The 25,036-nt window shown below is 38.1% G+C and overlaps 2 protein-coding genes across 6 annotated transcripts in view; one reads left to right on the plus strand and one right to left on the minus strand.

The window, feature by feature from the left end:
- LOC134814028 (uncharacterized) overlaps window positions 1-25,036 on the minus strand; it is a 90,126-nt gene that overhangs the window by 33,085 nt on the left and 32,005 nt on the right. For all 5 annotated transcript variants that reach the window (XM_063822003.1, XM_063822001.1, XM_063822002.1 and 2 more), the window contains 9 exons: window positions 16,347-16,474; window positions 15,423-15,516; window positions 14,961-15,052; window positions 14,693-14,809; window positions 12,175-12,246; window positions 11,661-11,744; window positions 11,348-11,500; window positions 10,770-10,867; window positions 26-113 (listed from right to left, as the gene is read on the minus strand). In XM_063822003.1, the coding sequence (XP_063678073.1) occupies window positions 26-113; window positions 10,770-10,867; window positions 11,348-11,500; window positions 11,661-11,744; window positions 12,175-12,246; window positions 14,693-14,809; window positions 14,961-15,052; window positions 15,423-15,516; window positions 16,347-16,474 (926 nt within the window). The remainder of the gene's footprint in view (window positions 1-25; window positions 114-10,769; window positions 10,868-11,347; window positions 11,501-11,660; window positions 11,745-12,174; window positions 12,247-14,692; window positions 14,810-14,960; window positions 15,053-15,422; window positions 15,517-16,346; window positions 16,475-25,036) is intronic.
- LOC134813765 (peroxisomal membrane protein PEX14-like) overlaps window positions 1-25,036 on the plus strand; it is a 98,319-nt gene that overhangs the window by 10,835 nt on the left and 62,448 nt on the right. The gene's annotated exons all lie outside the window — the stretch shown is intronic.

Consider the following 25,036-nt stretch of genomic DNA (forward strand, 5'->3'; position numbering starts at 1 on the left):
TCAATGTTTTAAGTAAAATACGGACCTTAGATTCGTTGCTTTCTTTGCTAATTTCTACGTCAGTGATAAGACAGTCCCACAGATATTGGTATTCTGCTGTACTGCCGGTTGATCTGGAGATGTAATGTTAAGTTAACAATCTGTTCGGGATCAACTGTGGTGTAATTAATTATGTGTCAAAAATAATTGTTATTAAATTTGTTGTTTCAATTTACATTACTTTACTACTTGGACGGAAAATACTGCATTATTAAACTTTTGACACTTCGTTTTCTGTAACCTATGACCTTTACCATGACGTGATAAGTTTAGCTTCATGCCACTAAAATTGAAACATCTTAATTCGAAAAAGAGCATTAGAGGAAGTTTTAGCAAGAATTCTCAAAGAAAGCACACCAAGAAAAAACGTGATATTTTCACTAATTAACCATTACATGTTATATATCCAATAAAAAAGAAGTAAAAATGTTAGCGGCATCCAAGCAAAGTGAAAATGTACAAAAGGACGTCGAGGATAGTATTTAAAACATTTGTCTGATTGTCCTCTGGTAGCAATGAACATCCTCTGGTAGCAATGAACATCCGAAACTGAATCTCTGATATTTGGGACCATTAAAAACATTTTAGCATTATATAATATTTAAAGTTAGGAATGGGACAAAAATTGTTTATTTATGGTGTCTTTTTTAGAATGAAAGAAAAGGAAAAATAAAAAATTAATTAATGAAAGGCAGAACAGATAAACAATAAAATAGTAACAAAATTAAATAAGTCTTTTGTCAGTTATGAAGCAGTTCTTCCTAGGTCTTCCGGCTTTTCTTCATGAAATAGTGTTCAGAAAGAAGCACTCTGTCTTCTTTGAGCTCTCTTCCTTCTCCAATATCTAACCACCAGAATTGCGACCCTACAGATAAACATTACAGTCTTCCTCATGGTAATCTGGGAGAAGAAGATAATACAGGTACAGATACCGTGCAGGACACTAAGACAGTGGTAGGAGTAGAGGAAGTTGGTGGTTGTTCCAAGGTAATTCCTGATTTGAACAAAGACCTCTGGGTAACAATCAGGCATTATATGGATCTTCATGTCCTCGATAGAAAGGAGTGCAAGATAGATATGGAAGACTAAATCTGTGATATAGAGGGCAAGGAGCACTAGCAAGCCAGATTTTATGGAGTTGTAAACTTCCTTCTTGCCTTCGACAATCATATCAGATGCACTGTCAGAGTTTCTATTAGGACGGTGTTTGTAGAGCATCTTTGCCATGCACAGAACAGAAATCAAAGACACAGTCATCCCCACCACATCAAACAACACAATAACAACAATCATGCTGAAAGTTACTTTACTCCACCTTTCAGCAGATTTATCGCCGTCACCTTTTCTCAAACCACATCAATCTGGCGTAGAATCTTAAACCACCCATGCTTATCCCTATCACCCAAATGGTCAGACAGAACGCCTTCTCCAGACTGATTGCCCGTCGGGATTGGGTAATGATCTTTTGTGGTATTGCCACATAAAGAAGGCGGATGATAAAGATGGGCAAGAAGAATCCGACTCTTACGAAATGTATGACATCTTCGATTCCACTTGCAACTAAGGTGTACATGTTAGCTCCGATATCGAGAGGATCTTGGCTGCTTTTGAAAAGCAAGACTGTGTTTGCGCTCTCGAGAAGATGGGCAAAGCAAATATTGGCGCAGAAAATGGAAGACAGAGGTGTGGTGCCTACTCTTTTGCTTCTCACATAAATGGTAATCAGGAGTAAAATGTTTATCACCGCTCCGAGAAAGGAGAAGACTTGGTCAGCAACTGGAAGAACTTCGTTTGGGAAGGTGTTGTTCTTGTTATGGCGAATAGCTGATCCGTTAAGACAGCGCCACACGCCTGTCAGTACAGACATGATCCTACAAAATATCATTGTAATTCTATTATTAGGATTATTAGGATTCTATTAGTATTATTAGGATCTGGGGTCAAATCCGGCTTTGTACTCGTGTGTATTATCTTTTTACATCTCTTATTCCAATTGTGACCTATGTATAACGTATTATATAATATGTAAGATAATGCAAATATAGTCCATTCAACTATAAAAAGGTGAAGAGATCCTAGATTCTGGAATGCCAAAAGTATACTAAATCCGGATATCAGTGCAGCAAATGAGGTGAACGTTGTAAACTGCTGCTCCACATAACGAGGAATGACCATCAATATCGAGGATAACAACTTTAAAAGTTGCCGGATGGAAATAAGATATATGAATGATGGATAAGACAAAATTTACAAAAAGGTAACTGCTCATAGATCAAATAATGAAAATGATAAGACAAGGAAAAGGATGGGTGTTAGGATATGCACTGTAAAAAGAGCATGTAAGAGTGGATTTCTGACCACCTGAGATATCTACTCAGACAGATATTTAATATCATGAGCTTATTATACTGTTATACAGAATAAAATGTCCTCCTTTCAGAAAACGGAATACAATATTATAGTCTCCCATTACCATATTATTATTTTGATCGTATTTGTATTGTTAGCTCATTAATATCCTGAACTGCACACAAAAAGGGCTTAAACTGATCTGAGCTACTGGATAGAAGGGGGACGAGTGCAATTTCTGGAATTTAATTTGCTATAAGAGCTGTTTGGAAGTTAAGAATAAGTGACGTTATCAGTAAAACCTAAGTATTTTTTTCCGCAATCAAAAGAAGCTATATAATAATTATAACAATTCAATACAATATTTTGAAATGCTCGATAATGATCTACTTAAAAAAGCCTGTAATATTGGGGAACCTAAGACGACGCTGTTAAATACTTAAATAGTCTCCATCTCTTCTACGCCTCCATCTAGCAGCTATGTAGACGCTGTTAAATAGTCTCCTTCTCTTCTACGCCTCCATCTAGCAGCTATGTAGACGCTGTTAAATAGTCTCCTTCTCTTCTACGCCTCCATCTAGCAGCTACGTAGACCACCACCAGACCAGTAACCTTCCACATAAACCTAATGGTCTGCTTCATGGTCTTCTGCAGAAGGAAGATGATGCAGATACAGATACCGTGCAGGACACCAAGAAGGTGGTAGGAGTAGATGAAGTTGGTTGTTGTTCCAAGGTAGTTCCTGATTTTAACAAAGACCTCGGGGTAGCATCCGGAAGTAAAGTAGATCTTTAAAGCGGTAGCAGCAAGGAGACAGCGGTAGGCTTCGAAAACTAAATCTGTGGTGAGGAGGATTATTAGGACTTGTAGGCGAGACTTATAGTAAGGGGAAAAGTGGTCGATTTAAGGGTTCCGTTGGATTTGAATGTTCACAAGGATTTCTCAACGGAATATGGTAGTTAAGACCCCTACGAACATAATTAGACTTGTTGCCAATTTTGTATCTCAACAGAAACACCACTTTTACCACTTTTTACCACCTTTGTACCACCTGTCTGGTTTGCCAAATATCTTTAGTTGTGAACGTCGTAAAAGGCTGCAAATTAACCTAGAATGTTTATCTTATCAAGGAGTAAAACTTTTGTGTGAAAAATTTTTACATTGGACAATCAGCTAATTGGATAATTACCAATTAGTTAATCACCAAAAAAAGTGAAAATTTTTTATTGGCTCAAAATGATTGAAATCGTTTGAAACACGGAGAAATGTAGTTTTTAGAAAAACTTCAAAAATTTTTCACTTAAAAATTTTTTTCGAGACTTGGAAAAAAGTTTGAAAATTTAAAAATATTTTTTTCCGCCAAAAGTGATCGAATTGCATGAAACGTGGATAAAAATGCTTTGCAGAAAAACTTCGAAGATTTTGAGATAGGGGAATACTAAAATCATCAATATTTGAAGTTGGAGTTCAGTAAATCTCGACATATTTTAGTAATTAGGAATAGCTTAGCGGAAAGGGCTGAACCTGAAAAAGGTTAACCACACAATATTAGAGTTTCATAACTAATTACAATACAGCTTTATCAAATTCCACATAAAGAAACAGCACAAAAGGACCATTTAAGATCGAACCGATTTTACCTGCTGTACTATCATTTTATTGATTTCAATGATCAAAACCTCTGTACCGTCAATCTTGCCAATCTATACCGGGTATCTGAATGTACCGGACCTCTTATTTACCTCTATAATTAGACCCAGTTGTGCAAGAAATGCGATTTCTCACAGGGGTTTCTTTTAACTGTGCACTTTTTGTCACTCTTGCAACTCGCAAGAGGCCCGGTATTATAGGGGGGTATAGGAAGCGAGTGTAAATATACCTTCCATCATCCACTGTGGCTTTTTTGTATTGTGAATGCGCATGCCGCTTCGTTTGCTATGCCAGATACCTCGAATAACCCCCATATGTCATTGCCAGGGTCGGGATAGAGCTGGAGATAGCATTGAAAAGTTGCTAGAAATAGCTAGATTTAGAGTAAACTGGTGGTAGCTGGGTGGTGCTAGCATGGATGTAGCAGAACGTAGCTACACGGGGTTTCATTGGAGTTGGTTATTTTAATGGCCAAAGAGTGCCGGAACTAAAGTTACTTAAGATTGCAGTTGAGGGGCAGTGTAAACCACGGTGTAGTCAGGGACACAGAGCTACAGTGCAGGAGTACTGCAAGTGCAAAAGAACAGTGCAAGTGATACAGTATGCAACAGTAAAACGCCGAAGAAGGAGATAAGATTGTGGCTGCAGAGGAGGAGAGGAGCTGGAACCTGATTTTGTTTGGGTTGACAGAAGAGTAGGAAGAAGAGTTTCCTGCTCTGGTAACTGCATTTTTGGAAGAGGTGGGGTGAGAACTTATTTTCAAGCGACAAGGGTGGGCTGGAAGCAACCAGGTACAGCTATCCGACCTATTAAGATCACCGTCCTGAGCTTAACAGCCTTTCATCAGAATCTGATGAAAACAGAGAGACTGACCCACCCTTTTTAGATTGATTGATCAAAGTGAGTCTCTTTAGCCCTCTTCTTCTTTAGAGCTTTAGGTTAGTGATCAAACTCTTCGCTACTCGCTCTTCACTGGATCTATCAGGACACAGTGGATGATGGAAGGTATATTTACACTCGCTTCCTATACCCCCCTATAATACCGGGCCTCTTGCGAGTTGCGAGAGTGACAAAAAGTGCACAGTTAAAAGAAACCCCTGTGAGAAATCGCATTTCTTGCACAACTGGGTCTAATTATAGAGGTAAATAAGAGGTCCGGTACATTCAGATACCCGGTATAGATTGGCAAGATTGACGGTACAGAGGTTTTGATCATTGAAATCAATAAAATGATAGTACAGCAGGTAAAATCGGTTCGATCTTAAATGGTCCTTTTGTGCTGTTTCTTTATGTGGAATTTGATAAAGCTGTATTGTAATTAGTTATGAAACTCTAATATTGTGTGGTTAACCTTTTTCAGGTTCAGCCCTTTCCGCTAAGCTATTCCTAATTACTAAAATATGTCGAGATTTACTGAACTCCAACTTCAAATATTGATGATTTTAGTATTCCCCTATCTCAAAATCTTCGAAGTTTTTCTGCAAAGCATTTTTATCCACGTTTCATGCAATTCGATCACTTTTGGCGGAAAAAAATATTTTTAAATTTTCAAACTTTTTTCCAAGTCTCGAAAAAAATTTTTAAGTGAAAAATTTTTGAAGTTTTTCTAAAAACTACATTTCTCCGTGTTTCAAACGATTTCAATCATTTTGAGCCAATAAAAAATTTTCACTTTTTTTGGTGATTAACTAATTGGTAATTATCCAATTAGCTGATTGTCCAATGTAAAAATTTTTCACACAAAAGTTTTACTCCTTGATAAGATAAACATTCTAGGTTAATTTGCAGCCTTTTACGACGTTCACAACTAAAGATATTTGGCAAACCAGACAGGTGGTACAAAGGTGGTAAAAAGTGGTAAAAGTGGTGTTTCTGTTGAGATACAAAATTGGCAACAAGTCTAATTATGTTCGTAGGGGTCTTAACTACCATATTCCGTTGAGAAATCCTTGTGAACATTCAAATCCAACGGAATGCCACTTTTCCCCTTACTATTAATGGAATTGTAGATAGCATTGTCTTTATCAGTGACGGCCGGACATGTTGCATTAGGATCTGGTGAAGTTTTAGATGGTCGATATCTAAGGAATACCTTCATGACATAGGATACTGTTGTGAAGGATACTGCCTGTCCAAAGAAGGAAACAAAGCTATTTACCATAATCAGACAGAAAGATATTTCAGTCATTGTGTTTCCTAACATGTCCTGATCACCACGTGCCTTCTTTTGCTCTATCCTGAGGTATGTCCTGATGCCGCCAATTATCGCTGCAGATGCCCAGAAAACATAGCAGTAAGTCTTCTCCCATTTTCTACCATAACGTTCTCTGTGACTGCTCAGTGATACCACGAAGAGAAGTCTGATGATAAATATAGGCATCATGGATCCAATCTGAACAGAATGGATTACATCCTGCACTCCAGCAGCTATGAAAAGACGATAATTTATTTTACCTTCTGATTTGCTGCTTGCATAGAGCAAGATAGAGTTTGCACACTCAATTAGGTTGGCAAAGCAAAGGCTTACACAGAAAATGGAGGATGAAGACATGGTCCCAGATCTTTTGTGTTTGACGTAGATGGCTAACAGCAGGAATAAGTTTATCATGGCCCCCAGAAGAGAGAAGGAATGGTCGATGACAGGGAGGAATTTGTTAGGGAATGTGTAGTTTGTGTTGGTGTGTAGGGCTGACCCGGGGAGGCAGTGCCAAACGTCTTTCAAAACAAACTGTTGATAAATCAGGTGGTTTGAGATTGAGAACAAACTTGTTGAAAAGGTAGCAGTTTAAAAATATCGAAAATAAATATTTTGTAAGAAAGACTTTATGACTAGAAACAATCAATTCTCAATTTAAGAAGAGTGACTTTAGTCATCAAAACATCCTTAAAATTTTGCAAACAATAAAAAATAGCTAAAGTACAGAAATAATTAGTAACAAAAAATAATTTTCATATCAAAACGCCATTAAAAATAGGTGAACACTGTAAATAACATCACGAGTCTTCATTAAAAATTCAATGAATAATCTGAAAGAACAAACCTGGCGAATACATCGGAGCAGAATATGCCGAAAAAGTACCCATAAAAAAACCAACCTCTCGCTTGTTGATGTGGATTCATAATAATATATTCAATGAACTGTCATTCCGAAGTACCATTAAACTGATAGTTCCCCACTTCATCGATTATTCGTGTGTTTGGTGTATGGGTCTGTGGTCACCTATCCAATTTCAATAAGGTTTCAACGAGCAGTCCGTGATTTTCCAGGTATCTACTGTCTATGAACCGCTGTGTCCAATACGAACATTGGTACAACATTCAGGATCATACAAGTTCTCATAGTTCATATAGTGTCTTCGTGGCCGATCACAGAGTAGAAAGATGGCATCGTCTGGCTCTCCCCTCTCTGTTTGGCTCTATATTTGGTGACCGAAAACCTGGCCAACAGACCAGCTACCCTACACATAAACCTGACGGTCTGCTTCATGGTGTTTTGGGAGAAGAAGATGATGCAGATAGTGATACCATAGAGGACACCAAGACAGTGGTAGGAGTAGATGAAGTTAGAGGGGGTTCCAAGATAGTTCCTGATTTGAACTAAGACCTCGGGGTAGCAATCATGTGACAAATAGGTTTTCATGGTCACGAACGAAAGAAGGGCCAGATAGACATGGGAGATCAGCTCAATGAAGAACAGCAGAGTAAGGAGTTGCAGCGCTGGGTTGACAGCACTGAAAATCACATTTCCTCGGTCGATTACCTGGAAACCTTGTCGATTACACTCCTCGCAGTCAGGGTTATCAACAGGACGTGGACGGAATTGGCAGTAGATCTTTATCAAGTAGAGGATAGTTCCAAAGAACACTCCCATTCCAGCTCCATGGAATACCAGGTTGATCAGGACCAAGGCGAAAGATATCTTTTCCATGACCCCACCGTTATCCCCTTTACCTTCATCTTCTTGGATCTGGATCTTTATTCTAGCATAAGCTCTAAACCCTCCGATGAGAGCTCCAAGGATCCAAATGCTGACACAGTAGACTTTATCCCAGTGAATAACAGGTCTGCTGTGAGCACTGAACCTGGTAGGAAACACCACGTACATGAGCCTAATGACGTAGACAGGCAGGAAGAAGCCGATTCTAACGAAGTGGATGGTGTCTTCAATACCAGATGATATGTAGAGGTAGTAGTTGATACCATCGGTCGTACCTACTTCACTGCTTTTGAATATCAGGATACAGTTGGCACACTCAACCAGGTTGGCTAAGCAGATGCAGGCATAGAAGATGGAAGACAGTGGGGTGGTTCCCAATCTTCTGCACCTGACATAGATAGTCAACATGAACAAAATGTTTATCACAGCACCCAGAAATGAGCAGGTCTGGTCGATGACAGGGAGGAATTTGTTAGGGAAAGTGTAGTTGGTGTTGGTGTGTAGGGCTGACTCGGGGAGGCAGTGCCAAAAATCTGCCAAAACAAACATCCTGATGAAATTAATTGAAATCGAACGACAGGAAAGAGGGGGGGGGGGGTATTATACTATTATAGTGATCCCTAATTTACGATAAAATTTCCAGAGAATTAATGAGAAATTCAAAGTTTTAATCGCCTAAAAAGTAGAAGTAGAAACTCAAGGTAAACCAGAAATGTAACGCACAAAAATCGCAAATCAAAATGTCATTGTCGGTGACATTAAAAAAAGATTGACCTTAATACAATAAGAGAAATAGCCACGCATAATAAGGATGCAAAATAAAGTGTACATTTAGCGAGGAACATGGAGAGAGAGGGGAGGAGGAGAAAGAGGGAAATTTCTCGTGGGATGTGCTCAAACTAAGATTTCCTAGCGGTGACCAAAATAAGTTGTATATCAGAATACACAGCTTTCATACACTTCTTTTTGTTGTTGTAAAATAATATGTAGTGCAGCGTTATAAGAGGGGGGCCGGGGGCATTAAAAGGGGGCATTAAGAGGGGGTATAATGAGGGGGGCATTAAGAGGGGGTATTGAGAGGGGGCATGAAGGGAAGCATTAAGAGGGGGCATTAAGAGGGGTGCATTAAAAGGGGACCGGGGGAGGGTATTAAGAGGGGAGAGGGCATTAAGAGGGGGGCATTAAGGGGGCAAATGGGCAATGGGGCAATAAGGGGGCATTAAGGGGGGCCGGGGGCATTAAGAGGGCGCCGGGGGAGGGCATTAAGTGCCTGGGGAGGGCATTAAGTGCCGGGGGAGGGCATTTAGAGGGGGGAAGGGGCATTAAGGGGGGCATTAAGAGGGGGCATTAAGAGGGGGGCATTAAGAGGGGGGGGGGGCATTAAGAGGGAGGGGGGCATTAAGAGGGAGGGGGCATTAAGAGGAAGGGGCATTAAGAGGGGGCATTAAGAGGGGGGCATTAAGAGGGGGACATTAAGAGGGGGGCATTAAGAGGGGGGCATCAAGAGGGGGCATTAAGAGGTCACTCAGCACTCACCTCCAATAACTTGGTCGAGGCACATTTTCTACTGAAGGCAGAAAGATGACCTTTTGAAACCTGCATGACATTGGTTGTTCGTTTAGTCACTAAAGTGTCACTAAAGTGTCACTAAAGTGTCACTAAAGTGTCACTAAAGTGTCACTAAAGTGTCACTGGTGTGTCACTAAAGTGTCACTAAAGCTCTAAAGTGTCACTAAAGTGTCATTAAAGTGTCACTAAAGTGTCACTAAAGTGTCACTAATGATGCGTCACTAAAACACATTATCCGATACATCAGACTGACACACTTGGTCAGATGAGAACAGGAAACTAGCTACCGGTCTCAGATCTCGTTTTATGTGGTAAACTGACTACCAATATGTTGATCAGCAGTGTTGTGATCATTAACACATCTGTTTTAAACACTGTAACTGCTAGAAGAAATATATTTATTATAAAAATAGCAGATGAAATTAGATGTTCCGATACATTATAGATCATAATATTATTGTTTTGCTCCGATGAATTGATCGTAAAATAAATATAAATATTGCGCTGATATTAAATTGAGACAACACTGATTGTCTTAATTTTAACCAAGCTGTTTTCATTTCACATTCTATTGAACTTACGTGTAAAGATGGTACAATATTCATAAGATAGTGTTACGGGCAGTTTCCTCTATATATTACATCATGTTATACAATCCCATAATATGATGGTTGGTTCGTTTAGTCACTAAAGTGTCACTAAAGTGTCACTAAAACACATTATCCGATACATCAGACTGACACACTTGGTCAGATGAGAACAGGAAACTAGCTACCGGTCTCAGATCTCGTTTTATGTGGTAAACTGACTTGAAGTGATGAGGTCGGCTAGTATATTATATATAGCTTGTCATTAACGAATTATTGGATAAACATATCAGCATGTACACATACCATGGGATAGCAAAGACTTACACGAACTTACACAATGTTATAAACTAATCAATATAATATAGAGCGGTACAGCATGTCTATACTGGTCACAGGTAAGTAAACTAACCGTCAGGTTTGCGTTAAAACCAATTGCTAGGAAGTTAGTTAGAAACAGGGTATTAATGGACAACATACTAACAAATTCAACCATTCTTAGCAGCACCCCCACTTAAACAGAACAGACAAACTGACAAGACACAACTGACGAAATAACAAGACAAAATTGACAAAATTACAAGACAAAACTGTTATCACTGTTATCAATTTAAAATTAACACACATTTGCACTTACATGACATTATTGGAGTTGCGAGAGAGTGGTTTCAGGCATAACAGCACGTCCGACATCACTACCATTACTCTCTCATCGGACCTGTCCGTCATGATGTCCTGCGGAATACGAAAATATGTGAAAATATATGTGATAATGATAATAATTGTAAAATGTGAAAATTGTAATGAATGTGGGATGTAAAAATGGTAATAATTGTGGAATGTTTTGTGTGGAAATGGTCAGAAATATATTGGTCATCGGCTCGATTTTATAATTGCAAAACCATGTCGTAAAATGTTCGACGGGATGGTATCCATGGCGACAAAGAGAAGAAATTAGGTGACAGTCAAATGCAGATCTTGATGAGACAAAATTGAGGTGATTTGTTCAGACTAAGTTTTAGACACAACTACTAGACAGAAAAGTAAATTTCTTAAATAGTTGGAAAGGTTATTGTTCTAAAACACGGCAAAATTTAAGCGAAATAAAAGATTTTCCAACAGATCAACATACAAAAGATCAAGACTTGGTAATATGTAAATAGTAATTATTAATTGGTAATTAGTAAAACTAGTAATTGGTAATTAGTGACTAACCAGTTCTCTGATCCTCTCAGTGCTGACAATGTAACGTTGTGGTGCTATGAGACTAGTAGGCAGTCCTGTTATCTTCTTCTCCAGCAGCTTTACCGAGAAGGACTTGTCTGCTTGTCTTTTCCTTTCTGTTAACTTTTCTATCAGTTTCTCAATCTGGTGATGTTTGGGTGATTATGTAATTAGGCGATTATCTAATTGGCTGGAAACTAAATCTGATCCAACGCTTCATTCTGCGAGTCTGAAATGAAATTATCCTCAAGTTCTGAAAATGAAACAGAGGCACAAGTCTGGAAGATAATACCAGTACACTAACCTCATCCTTAGCAAGATACAGATAAGTGTAATCAGGGTCATCCTGTGTCGTCTGTTTTATCAACTCTTTCAGCAGCTCCAGATACTGGGTGTTTATTTAAATGTCACGGATATTGTACTTATCTGTTATTAATACCAGACTAACTAAAGACATGATCTTATAAATAGACTCCCGGAAAAACGGATAAATTACCGGGAGAACGAGCGGATATGTTCACATGTAACATCTACATCTACTTGGAGATAAGTTAGTCCGGCTCAAGGAAAGTGGACGAATGTAAAAAAGGTTCACGGACGGACAAACGGACTTACTGTTTAACAGTTAAACTGACAGACAAACTTACAGACAAACTTACAGACAAATTTATAGACAAACTAACAGACAAGAGCGGAAGAAAACTAGAAGAATGTAATCTAAAGAATGTAATCTAAAGAATGTAATCTAAATAAAGTAATCTAAATAAAGTAATCTAAATAAATAATCTAAATAAATAATCTAAAGAATGAACTCTTACCACTGGGATGTGGTCGACAGGTAAGAAGAGAAGGTCCTCCAGGGACATTTGGTTACTCTTGCTGCGGAGCTTCTGCAATGAACACAGCTATATATACGTTAGTGGTGGGATGAACACAACTATATAATATATAATACGTTAGTGGTGGAATTGACTTACAGATAATTGATGGCAATAGCTCATTTTCATACAGTACAGTCAAGATACAAAATTGAATTTCTCATAGGAGAACATGATAGCTATGCTAAGTTCCGAAATTATTATCACTCCTTACAGTCGTTATTTTTTCCTTATTTTTTCTAAAAACCGAAGAAACCGCAAAACCCAATCACTCCAGATATCACCCAGTATTTTACAACTCATTATGGTATCAATCCTGCACAGGTTTTGCAGATAATTTTGTCAAGGAAATGAGTGTCGGTTACTGAGCCTAATTGAAATGTCTCTACATAAACGCTCTATATTGAATCAGGTGAGACACGGTGCTATTTATCAGGTAGGACAGGGCCAGGGTTATAATATACACACGATGTAATTATGTAATTAATTATAATTATGTAATTATGTAAGTCCAGTGCAGTAGTCGCTCAGATTGAGAGTGATACCCCTACCAATATGTTGATCAGCAGTGTTGTGATCATTAACACATCTGTTTTAAACACTGTAACTGCTAGAAGAAATATATTTATTATAAAAATAGCAGATGAAATTAGATGTTCCGATACATTATAGATCATAATATTATTGTTTTGCTCCGATGAATTGATCGTAAAATAAATATAAATATTGCGCTGATATTAAATTGAGACAACACTGATTGTCTTAATTTTAACCAAGCTGTTTTCATTTCACATTCTATTGAACTTACGTGTAAAGATGGTACAATATTCATAAGATAGTGTTACGGGCAGTTTCCTCTATATATTACATCATGTTATACAATCCCATAATATGATGATGACCTCACGCTCCTAGTGATCCAGTCATTAGCTTGTATATTACTACTACATAATCGGTCACGTGACATGACCGATAGTACAGGATAAGTCACGTGACGTCATGGTGACGTCATGATGACGTTATGATTATCAGTTTAATGATGTCATTACATTGGGACAGAGGCACATATTAGGTGCGATGGGTGCGGGATCGCACAATTTACCGTTTTCCGCACATTTCCGCATAATTTATTGTTTTCCGCACACTTCCGCACATTTTGTAATTTTCTGCATATTTCCGCATAATCTAGCATTTTCCGCTTAATTTCGCAAAATTTTGAAATTTTCGCGTTAAGATTTTCGAGTGTAAAAACCAAAATATGTTAAAAGTCGGGCCCTTTTAGGACCGTGACTCAGGCCCTTTTAGGACCGTGACTCAGGCCCTTTCGGGACCGTGACCCAGGCCCTTTTGGAACTCATACCTAGGCCACGTGACCCAGTTACCACGTGACCCAGGCCCTTTCGGGACCCTGACCCAGGCCCTTTCGGGACCGTGACCCAGGCCCTTTTGGAACTCATACCTAGGCCACGTGACCCAGTTACCACGTGACCCAGGCCTTTTCGGGACCCTGACCCAGGCCCTTTAGGGACCGTGACCCAGGCCCTTTTGGAACCCATGCCTAGGCCACGTGACCCGGTTACCACGTGACCCAGGCCCTTTCGGGACCATGACGGTCCATGACCCAGGCCCTTTCGGGACCGTTACCCAGGCCCTTTCGGGACCGTGACCCAGGCCGTTATGGAACCCTCGTCGTTACCGTATTTCGATCATACCTGCCGCCCTTTTTATCGGGTAATGAGCTCTATTCGTTGTAGCGTTGGCTTTATAGTGGGCTTAATGGATCTTGGATCAAATGGTTTACAAGTACTGACGATCAATGCCAACAAGCGTGTCACATATTTGCGATCACGCATGGGATCTGATCGACTCTATCAAGAGGCGTCTTCAAATAACTGTCTCCTGATCTCTACCAGATCAAGTCACTGTTCTCAGATAACTGAATCTCAATATAGGTTCAATCATGGACTTAGTAAAGAACTACACCCTCAGTAACACATAAACAGACCTATTTTTGATAAGAGCGGCGGTTATACGTTTAGAATTTCCAAAGTCCTTCAGAAAATACAAATGAAAACCGCACAATTCCCGCACAAATTTCGAAAAAATCGTCGCACATTTGCCGCATAATTGGTAAAAATTTACCGCACCTTACCGCACATTTTACCTTTATAGTCGGGTGCGGTACCGCATAATTTCGATTTTTTTACCGCACCTAATATGTGCCTCTGCATTGGGAGTTCATTCTTACTACTCACATGTGTATTTTAATAGTACTTTCAACATGACTATAATATTATTATAACAAATAGTTTGAGGTGAAAGCGCTATACTAAGAGCAAGTGAAATTCAACTCATCACTTGACTGCATCTTGGCTTCTTGGAGAATTTATATTAAAAATTTGGTGAATTCATCACAACAATTTGGTGAATTTATCATAATATCGTAAGTAAAACTCACATCCAGAAGTTTAGAGAAGGCAGGTCTAGTAGTTCGTGTGTCACGTACGATCTCCAGGGTGTGGTTAAAGTTGTCTATATAGGAGGCATATGCGCTGAACAAGCCTGGCTTGTGGAACTGAAGAGGTGTTGTTGGTGACGTCATAATGTGGAACGTGACGTCATAATGTGGAAACTGGAAAGTGACGTCATAATGTCACCACTGACAAGGAATTTAGTCTATTTTGATGTTACCTGAGGTAAAACCCTCAGAAAGCAGAAACATTTACCAATTGCAGGAGGATATCTCCAAGGAGCTGATGTCGTGACCAGGTCATACTTCTCCTTCTCAGCTGCTCGTAGAAAAACTCGTGGTGCACAGCTGAGGTATGCACATTTTATTCACATTTTATCACATATTATCACATATTATCACATATTATCACATATTATCACAAATTATTATGCACATTTTATTGTTTAAAATTTTAAAATACGCTTTTGACGACGTCACACAATGACAATGAATTAGATTTACATTGATATTTATGCTAGAAGTCATAATCAAGGCTAAATATTGATGATTTTAAAAGTTTAAGATTTTAAAAGTTGCACCCAGTGTGTTAATGGAATGCGAGAACTTTGCAGAGTAACGAAGCAGTTAACTTTGCATTTTAGCAGGCACTAAAATAGCAATAATTATTACTTACTATTATCTTACTATGTAATAATGTTACATAATTATTACTAACTTATTTCGGGAATTCTGAAGAATATCTCCTGCGCTTTTACAGGGTCCAGCAGTGACTTGTGTGCTTGTGTGTGCTGTAGCGGCGTAGCGTACACCTGGTAATATATGAGTAATATAAGCATTATTTAAGTAAAATATGAGTAATATAAGCATTATTTAAGTAAAATATGATCAGTAAAGTATAACTAAAGTCTAAGATAATTACAATAACAACTAATAATAATAATACAACTATTAAACTTTACTGCTGTGACCGGGATGGGTTGGAATTTGCCTTTAACGTTTAGTACTTAAATAACATTTACTGAAATATTTCAAGCATACTTAGTTATTTCAAGCGTACTTAGTTATGACTCATATAAATAATAAACCATAATCTCAGTAAATTTTAGACAGATCACAGGACTATTTCTCTATAAAAAGATAAAATCATTCGATCCCGATTTAAATCTAGCTACGCTTGGAGGACATTTCCTGAAGTACAGCATTAATTTACATAGTCTGTCCGCTCTGCCAAATCATTATACGTTTAAGCTATGAGCCGCAAACTCCAGACTTAAAGTTTCGTTTCTCGGTTTGGTTTGAAACGTTTTAGTGAACAGCTTGTACACACATCTCCGCAAGCAACCCTCACAACAGTTGCAATGTTCGTACAGGTAGTTTAGTTTTGATTGATGACTTTTCTAAAATTGATTATAGCTTCTCAGTTATTGTGCTAGTGTTATGGTTCCACGACAAAGGCTAACCGGTCGAGGGACATTTCTGATCATAAATCTTTCGAAACCGGTTCAAAACCCGTACTAAAAACCTGGAACATGTCCAAATTCTTACACTTTAAAATCGCTAGGATAGCTTAGTCTTGTGCAACGTTCGTCGACAATATTACGGGACAAACATAAAAATAATTAGTATGATAAAATCAAACCTTTTTGATATCTTTGAGGGACATGATGTACCGGTACTCATGATCCAGAATCTGTTGTAACACCCTGTGTCTGTCAGACACTGTGTAGGGGGCTGAGTTTATACTGCCCACTGTCATTGCGCGGGGTTCTGAAATGGGGGCTTGTCACGTGGTGTTATGTTGTATCACGTGTTTTAGTGAAATAGCACGTAGTGTGTGTGACGTCATCACACGTGCTCTGTAAGGTCTGCTTTATTTTCAGTTTAATGATTGAAATTTTGAAATTGATTTGAAATTTTATATTTTGGTGCATTTTTTTGTGCTTGAGTAAGATTATGTTTTCATTTTCAGGATTAATTTACACTTACTGGAGTCAGTACGCGGTATTTAATCTTAAATGATGTACAGGATAACTTATTCAGCTAAATTAATAAATATCATGAACAAAATACAGGTCACATCGGATCCCAAAATAGATTGTTTTTATTATGAGCGACGAGCGTGACCCTAATCTGTAGCATCTATATCACTTCCTAAAATAGCCCAATATAACCCTCATACACAACTCATACAAGGTAGGATTAACAAACTAATAATATCTGGCTGCTTGCCAAACTCTCAATCTTAAATCACACACGGCCAGCGTTGGAAAGAAGAGATAATGAGCGTTCATAACAAACTGAGTATCAAGTAATTTTAACATTATCCTCCTCCTTGCATCTAGATCTAATGGAGCCCTTTTCTCCAACTCTCTCTAACAACAGTGTTCCATGTCTTGTTGTGGAGTGGAAGTTAGCACAGATATTCTAATCTTACTTTTAACCATGTAAATGTTGTCTCCATCTCCCTTCATGTGCACGGTAGCAGATTTGATCAACTTTCTGGAACCTTCCGAAAGTCTTCTAGCGTTGGCTCGGGAAGATGTAGTGAACTTCTTAGCATTCTCACGTGAAGTGGAGGACCAGGTCCGGGATTGGTTTGTGAAGCGTTTCACATTCTTACGGGAGGATGCAGCGAGACGACGTGCTTCTTCTAGAATGAGGGGGAAGTCGGGGACTGGAGAGGAGGGAGCGGAGTGGAGCTGCATTCTTCATGGGTCTTCAGAGGTGGTGCGTTAATTTGTTATTTATAATTTTATATGTTTTCTGTTTGTAATAATGTAGTATTTATAGTGAATTGGTAGTTTTAAAATGTTTGTAAACTTCAGCAATTCAGCTATCATAGTCATACAAAGATACAAGTTTATGTTAATCAAGTTGAGTACTAGCAGTCCTGACGTAGCAACACGAGGATATTGTGTAGATTTAGTAAGTGGGCAAGTTGAAGAAAATAAGGTTTAAGTGTCTTAAAATCACGTGACATATGGAGCACTAATTTTGGTAATGGCTACTTTGTGTCATATCATTGTCCAAGCACGCTATTAAGTGCTTTGTATAACAAAAAACATTGCAGATTTTATAAAATGTCCTGATACCAGATGTCCACAAACCAGCGTACCGATATTGCGCTCTGAACTTTACTCCAATTAAAATACTACAAATTCTAATGGGTTATAGATTAAGGCGAATTGTGTCAAAGGTATTGCAATCAACACTATACACTGCCCAGTGCCCTACAACCTTATCGTATGACTGATAATTTTTAAAAGGGTACATTTGTCATGATGTGTTTATGCGATAAAACAACCGTTTTTAAAATGTATGCTGTTTTAACATTTTCGATATAAATAAGTGAAAAAAACAGGCTATAGCACTAGCAGCAAACAACTTAATTCAACAACACCGTTCTTCTTAATGTACTGGTCCCTGCTATTATTAATAGGTGTAATGATGATTGCGAACAATTGGCAAGTAAACAATAGGATATTCATTTAAAACAACAAAGAACTTTACAGCAAAAGTATAAAGTATTAAGAGTTCAAAAGGAGCGTACACGTAAATTGAAACTACATTATCAGGCAGAAAGTGATGATGTTAGCAGGATCACACCATTACATAGGAACATATTATAAAGTACAGTGTACACAGCATACAAGAGCTCTGTACTGTAGTAAGTGTACACAGCATACAAGGGCTCTGTACTGTAGTAAGTGTACACAGCATACAAGGGCTCTGTACTGTAGTAAGTGTACACAGCATACAAGGGCTCTGTACTGTAGTAAGTGTACACAGCATACAAGGGCTCTGTACTGTAGCCAATACTCTGATCAGTCTTATCTAGGTGTTCATTATTCAAATGCTACACAAGGACGCTCAATACATAACACATACAGTATACATTGTGTACATAGTACATTGTGTACATAGTACATACTCAGAACGGACACGAAGTTATGCATAGGAATGTGCGGTCAACATCCGAGCAATTATTGCAACACAAACTAATTAACTAACTACTAAGCTAATTAACAAGGACAACATTAGTAAACCACAACTGAGTTTATTCTGGCAAACAGCCAACACTTGTAAACTAACATACTGGAAGTGACACACAAACGAGTATCAATGTGTACGTAATGGGACTATACAATACTGGAGTGCTGTGGTAACGACATGGCATGATGATGTGATCTCGATATAGAGTTACACACTCACACTCACTTCACATTATAATGGGTCTCTAAACAAAACACCTGAACCTCGGCTCTAATCAGTCACATGATTATATGCATTATGCAATGTGAACATACATAATTAAAATGAGTGCTAACCCCCCAGTTCCATAGCCGGATATTATGCAAAATTATTAGACGGAGGTCCATTTCCCGTAGATCATCTCCGGAGATGATTCTCCGGCTCCGTCTACTGTATTAGACGGAGATGAAGCTCTCCGGGAATTTCTCGGAGATTGTAGCAGTTTGTGGCAGTTTCTTTGCACTTTTCTCCTCCTGTGAGAATCAACAAAATTACCGTAGATGGTCTCCGGATCAGGTCGTGGAACTGCAAACCGGAGAAATATCAGTAGACGATCTCCGTCTAATAATTTGGCATAATATCCGGCTATGGAACTGGGGGGTAAGAACAGTTTAAACTCGAATTATTGCAAGTCTGAGTTTCAGAGAAGAGTCCACACGACTACACGAGCTATACAAGTTAGAATCACGACAAAATCTAAATCCGTAAACGCCCAATTTGTACAGAAACCAAACAGTGACAAGTTGTCACTGTTTGGTTACTGACATCACCAATCAGTCAGAAGTGAAATGCAACAAGTACCGATACTTTAATACGAATTCAATCACTCACGAATCAGAATCATCCTTTCAAAATCACAAGATCTCGTCTCCAAAAACCGATTAAGGAAAACACAAACAAGCCCGACCTGAAACTGAAATCTTAATTAAGATAAACTAAACTCTTAATTAAGATAAACTCTTAATTAACACAAACTAGCCGTCAAATTGCACACAGAGGCCTGATAACAACACACGCAGAGATATTTTAAATTGTACAAGCTCAGATATTCTTGGTAAGGGAGTACAGTATCCTATAATACGAAGCCGGACAAAGACGCTGCTACTTTGAGGGAATCTGATTGGATATGCAATATCAGCGTTAATAAGAATTATAATATGCATATTTTCCAGCAGGCAACTGACACAGAGGACTTTAAGTGAGTTCACACGATAAGTTGCCGTACTACGAGTAGCATAATATCAGAAGACTTCTATTATTATAGTTGTAGTGTCGTCATTCAAACCATGAGGTAATGTCAAGTAGGGGAACTGAAAACAGTGCTTCAAGACAAAAACATTACCTCCGAGCCAATCAGGAACGTGTCAAATTCCACAGAGTTCCAAAAGGAAAGCAGGTCCGGTAGGCGTCAAAAGGAAATGAAAGCTGCTGCTGCAGTGCTGCTAATTCATGTGACCAAACACAAGACTCTAGGGCATGAAATACCACACAATCTTTCAACAACAAATACACATACCAGCACTATGACTAAACAACTAGTGGCTGTTCTCTGACTATGTGACGTTCTCTACAAGAAACGTCAAACATTACTGTGATATTACTGCTGTGACATTACTCGGTAGTTGTTTATTTGCTTGTAATTGTGTCAAGCTGGAGATGAAAGTGACAAGCATAAACAATCAAATCACAGAGAAGATAACAGTGTTTTTATTTAATTGACGCGTGTGTCAGTGACAGGGTTATATTATATTGCTAATTTGTGTATTACCATGTAACACTGTTGATATCTGGAGATTTGTGGAGATTACGGAGATTTGTGGACTATTTAGTTGAGTGTGTCCCTAGCAACTTCCCTAGAAGTCCGGTACAGACGGTACTATTGTTATGATCCTGAACCTAAGTGGTTAGCTTGCTCTCTAAAGGTAATAGTATAATGTTAATGTGTGAGTTTAGAGTTACCATATTTATTAGCTAATTGGATAATTAAAAGAATCTGTGTATCTCGATTCTCGCTATAACATTCCATCGTTTAAACTACGCGTACGTGTTACTAAAACTAAACCCGTAATTAAGCGAGCTTGGGAAATAGAAGCAGGTAATATTATAATGTTAATATTGTGTGAGTTACAAGGTAATATTACAATGTTAATGTGTGAGTTACAAGGTAATATTATAATGTTAATATTGTGTGAGTTACAAGGTAATATTACAATGTTAATGTTTGAGTTACAAGGTAATATTACAATGTTAATGTTTGAGTTACAAGGTAATATTACAATGTTAATGTGTGAGTTACAAGGTAATATTACAATGTTAATGTGTGAGTTACAAGGCAATATTATAATGTTAATGTGTGAGTTACAAGGTAATATTACAATGTTAATGTGTGAGTTACAAGGTAATATTACAATGTTAATGTGTGAGTTACAAGGTAATATTACAATGTTAATGTTTGAGTTACAAGGTAATATTACAATGTTAATGTGTGAGTTACAAGGTACAATATTACAATGTTAATGTGTGAGTTACAAGGTAATATTACAATGTTAATGTTTGAGTTACAAGGTAATATTACAATGTTAATGTGTGAGTTACAAGGTAATATTACAATGTTAATGTGTGAGTTACAAGGTAATATTACAATGTTAATGTGTGAGTTACAAGGTAATATTACAATGTTAATGTGTGAGTTACAAGGTAATATTACAATGTTAATGTGTGAGTTACAAGGTCACCCCTGCAGATTTCGTCGATTTCAGGTGCCGTCGGCACCATAAAAATTAAAAGCAAACATAAATTTTTTCCCCTAAAATCGAACGCTTTCTGCGCAAAAAATTGACCTCAACAGAAAAAATTAAACATGGCTTCAAATCCAAATTTGAACCAGAGATTTTTCACTTCCTCTCGATAAACTCAATTTTCAACCCAAAATAAAGTCTCAAAGGGGTAAATTACTCAGGTCAGGATTGTAGGCAATGATTATGCCAAACCATACATTTTTGTAAATTCATTAAACTTTCAATTTAGCCTAAAACACCCTATTTCGCAAAAATTTTCCGGGGGCTGCGCCCCCCTAGCCCCCGCCAATGTGGTCCGCCCCTTACCTGGACCCCGCTGGGGGCCGCGCCCCCAGACCCCTGCCACAGCTTGCAGCTTCGCTCGCCGACAGCCCCCCCCCCCCCCAAAGAAAAATCCTGGCTACGTGCCTGAGCAAAATATAGGTTTAGGGCTTTTCAGATGATTTGGCTCCTCAACAGATACCGACGTACATAACGGTCAATATGTAGTTTAGGTTTACCTGGCCCGTAGGTTACGAATGTGCCCGAGGAGGAAAAAAAAAGCAAACTTAAGAAAATTTCTCGGGAACTTAAAAGTTCACCTCAAAACGAAATCTGCACCTATGTACAAGGTAGTATTACAATGAACTAATGTGTGAGTTACAAGGTAATATTACAATGTTAATGTGTGAGTTACAAGGTAATATTATAATGTTAATGTGTGAGTTACAAGGTAATATTATAATGTTAATGTGTGAGTTACAAGGTAATATTACAATGTTAATGTGTGAGTTACAAGGTAATATTACAATGTTAATGTTTGAGTTACAAGGTAATATTACAATGTTAATGTGTGAGTTACAAGGTAATATTACAATGTTAATGTTTGAGTTACAAGGTAATATTACAATGAACTACTGTGTGAGTTACAAGGTAATATTACAATGTTAATGTGTGAGTTACAAGGTAATATTACAATGTTAATGTGTGAGTAAAGTATGCGGAGTGAGATAGAGTACTGCTCTGCAGGATAGTCCAGGGTATAAACATACCGGTGTAATTATTTATTGGCGTGTTGTTAGCTAAATATTTGTAGTTATGTGTGATTAACAGGATATTATAACGTTCGTGACGTATATATGAATGAATTGACAGTTTGGTGCTCCTAATCGTACGTGATGGGGTGCTCCTAATCGTACGTGATGTGGTTAACAGCACGTACGTGATGGGGTTAACATCACGTACGAAAATACAGCAGTTAGTTAGAGAACGTCACGCTTCTTGATATTATCTAACTAGGTAACTAACTAGGTAGGTAACACAGTATTGTAATATAATTGAAAGTACTCCGGCGCCACCCACTATTTCCCATCAACAGAGCAATTAATGGAAAATATCAAAATATGGACCTGGTCAGTTCGGAAGGGTTTTAAATCGCTACTTTCTCGTGATCCATTTGGGTACAATAGTCATGTGACAGTTTGCTGTTTGGAGACAATAGTTACTGAAACTAATGTCACGTGACATTAGGAGGTCGGGGACGGTGTAGTGCAACCTTAACCTGGTAACCTTGTTGCCTTGGTAACCTGGTAACCTTGTTTCCCACACAAGAGCAATTCTAACTGCACATCAACATTTTTTGTGAACTGAATATATGAATCCTATCTGCACAACATTGTATGTTGTCTGTACACTAAACCTTTACACTAAACTTTTCTGAAGGCACGGTGTAGTGGGTGAGTGTCTTCCCTAAAAGTGTGTATTACGGGATGGTGAACACTACGGTGGAACCAGACAGTAGACATCTTACCAACGATAAACATTATGTTTGTGTAATAATATAACCAATTATGTAATTTGACTTTTTCTCCTTTTTCATTTCTTATCTACTTTATTAGTGCCCTTCCCGGGCACATTTACCACGTTAACAGAACACATAATATTGTATAGTGTATAAAGTGCACAGTATAGAGTACATAGTACATAATATGCACAGTACACTGTATAGAGTACACTGTACACATATAACCGGTGCAAACCTACAATTCCACCTTCTACATTTCCAATATATTCTAAGTAGGTCCTTTAAACTTTGTTTTCATTGAATTCTATAAAATATTTCGTAAGACATTTAGCTCGATCCAAACTATCAAATAAATGCGCGAAAATGAACCTTCATTTGAAAAAAATTAACACGAATATTTTTCGAGTTGACAAATTTCTCGAACCAGTGGTGGTACTAAGTCATACCAGAAAGAATTATTTCAATTGGGCACTCAGTGACTGAGCTATAAAGGCCAACGTATGAGTACTGACTTTTGGCCCACCCTGTATTTATGAAACATTCCAATTAGTATAAAGGCACTATAGCGAGAACTTGTTAATACCTTAATACAAGTAAAGATCGATCTATCCAATTGGATAAGACTCACGCCCTACATTCCTGAAGCACAGCCAATACTCCAATAATATCTAATTAGAAATGCCTAACATACCACCTTTTGAACTATATATTATCTACTACATCCTTCAAGGTGTTCTGAAGGGTGTAGAATGAGCAGGAAGATGAGATGTAGAACTGAGCAGACTAATCAATCTACTGTGTTTTCTAGAGTAATCTAAGTCACATCATTAAAGGATTGAGTATATCCTGGAGCAGCACAACAGCAAATAAACACCCACTTCCAACCGAACAGATAAACAGTGTTTATCTGTCTGGCGTGGCAGGGCCCCTGCCGCAGGGGGGGGGGGGGGGGGGGGAGGGGAGTGCTTCCAGTTGGAGTTGAAGCTTACAAAATTTGTTGGTACTTATTTGGCCTCAGGAACAACAGATAAGCTTATTACCACAATTATTTGATAATATTTTTGTTTTATGAACCGGGCAAATAAACACCTCCCCGGCAAAGAAACACAACCGAACAGATAGACACACGGACATGTCCACACGGTACAATAAAGTGCAACAGCTCACACAAAGCAAGATCAAGAGTCCCCTCATAATAACATGTAACACAATATAAACCAAGTCTACATGAGTTAGGAGCTGCACTGTACATATTATAAGCCAAGTCAGGAGCTACACTGCACTGTGCTGCACTCTGTACTCTACTAATCTACTACTCTCTACTGTTACCAGTTACACACGTGCAGGTAGAGACTTAGAGCGCCGTGTGTAACCAGTAACATTACAGGTACTGTGTAACCAGTAACAGGTATTGGACCTGGTCACGTAATGGCTCTGGACTATACTAAATACTACTGTGTATATCGTGTGCTATATTATAAACTACTGTAATATTATATACTATATATTGTAATATATTATACTTCGTAACAGAGCGCCATATTCCTAATGATATATTGCTAATGATAATTGATATATTGCTAATGATATACACATAATATAAGGTCATTTGTATAATTATTGTAGTTTTATTGGCATTAAAAGATCTCCGCATGCTTTCTGAATAATGGTTAAAGATTTTGCTTGTCAATCCGAGACTTCATTTCAGTTTCATTA

This window comes from Bolinopsis microptera, chromosome 4 (assembly GCF_026151205.1).
Source record: "Bolinopsis microptera isolate Bmic1 chromosome 4, MBARI_Bmic_1.0, whole genome shotgun sequence".
Taxonomy (NCBI): domain Eukaryota; kingdom Metazoa; phylum Ctenophora; class Tentaculata; order Lobata; family Bolinopsidae; genus Bolinopsis; species Bolinopsis microptera.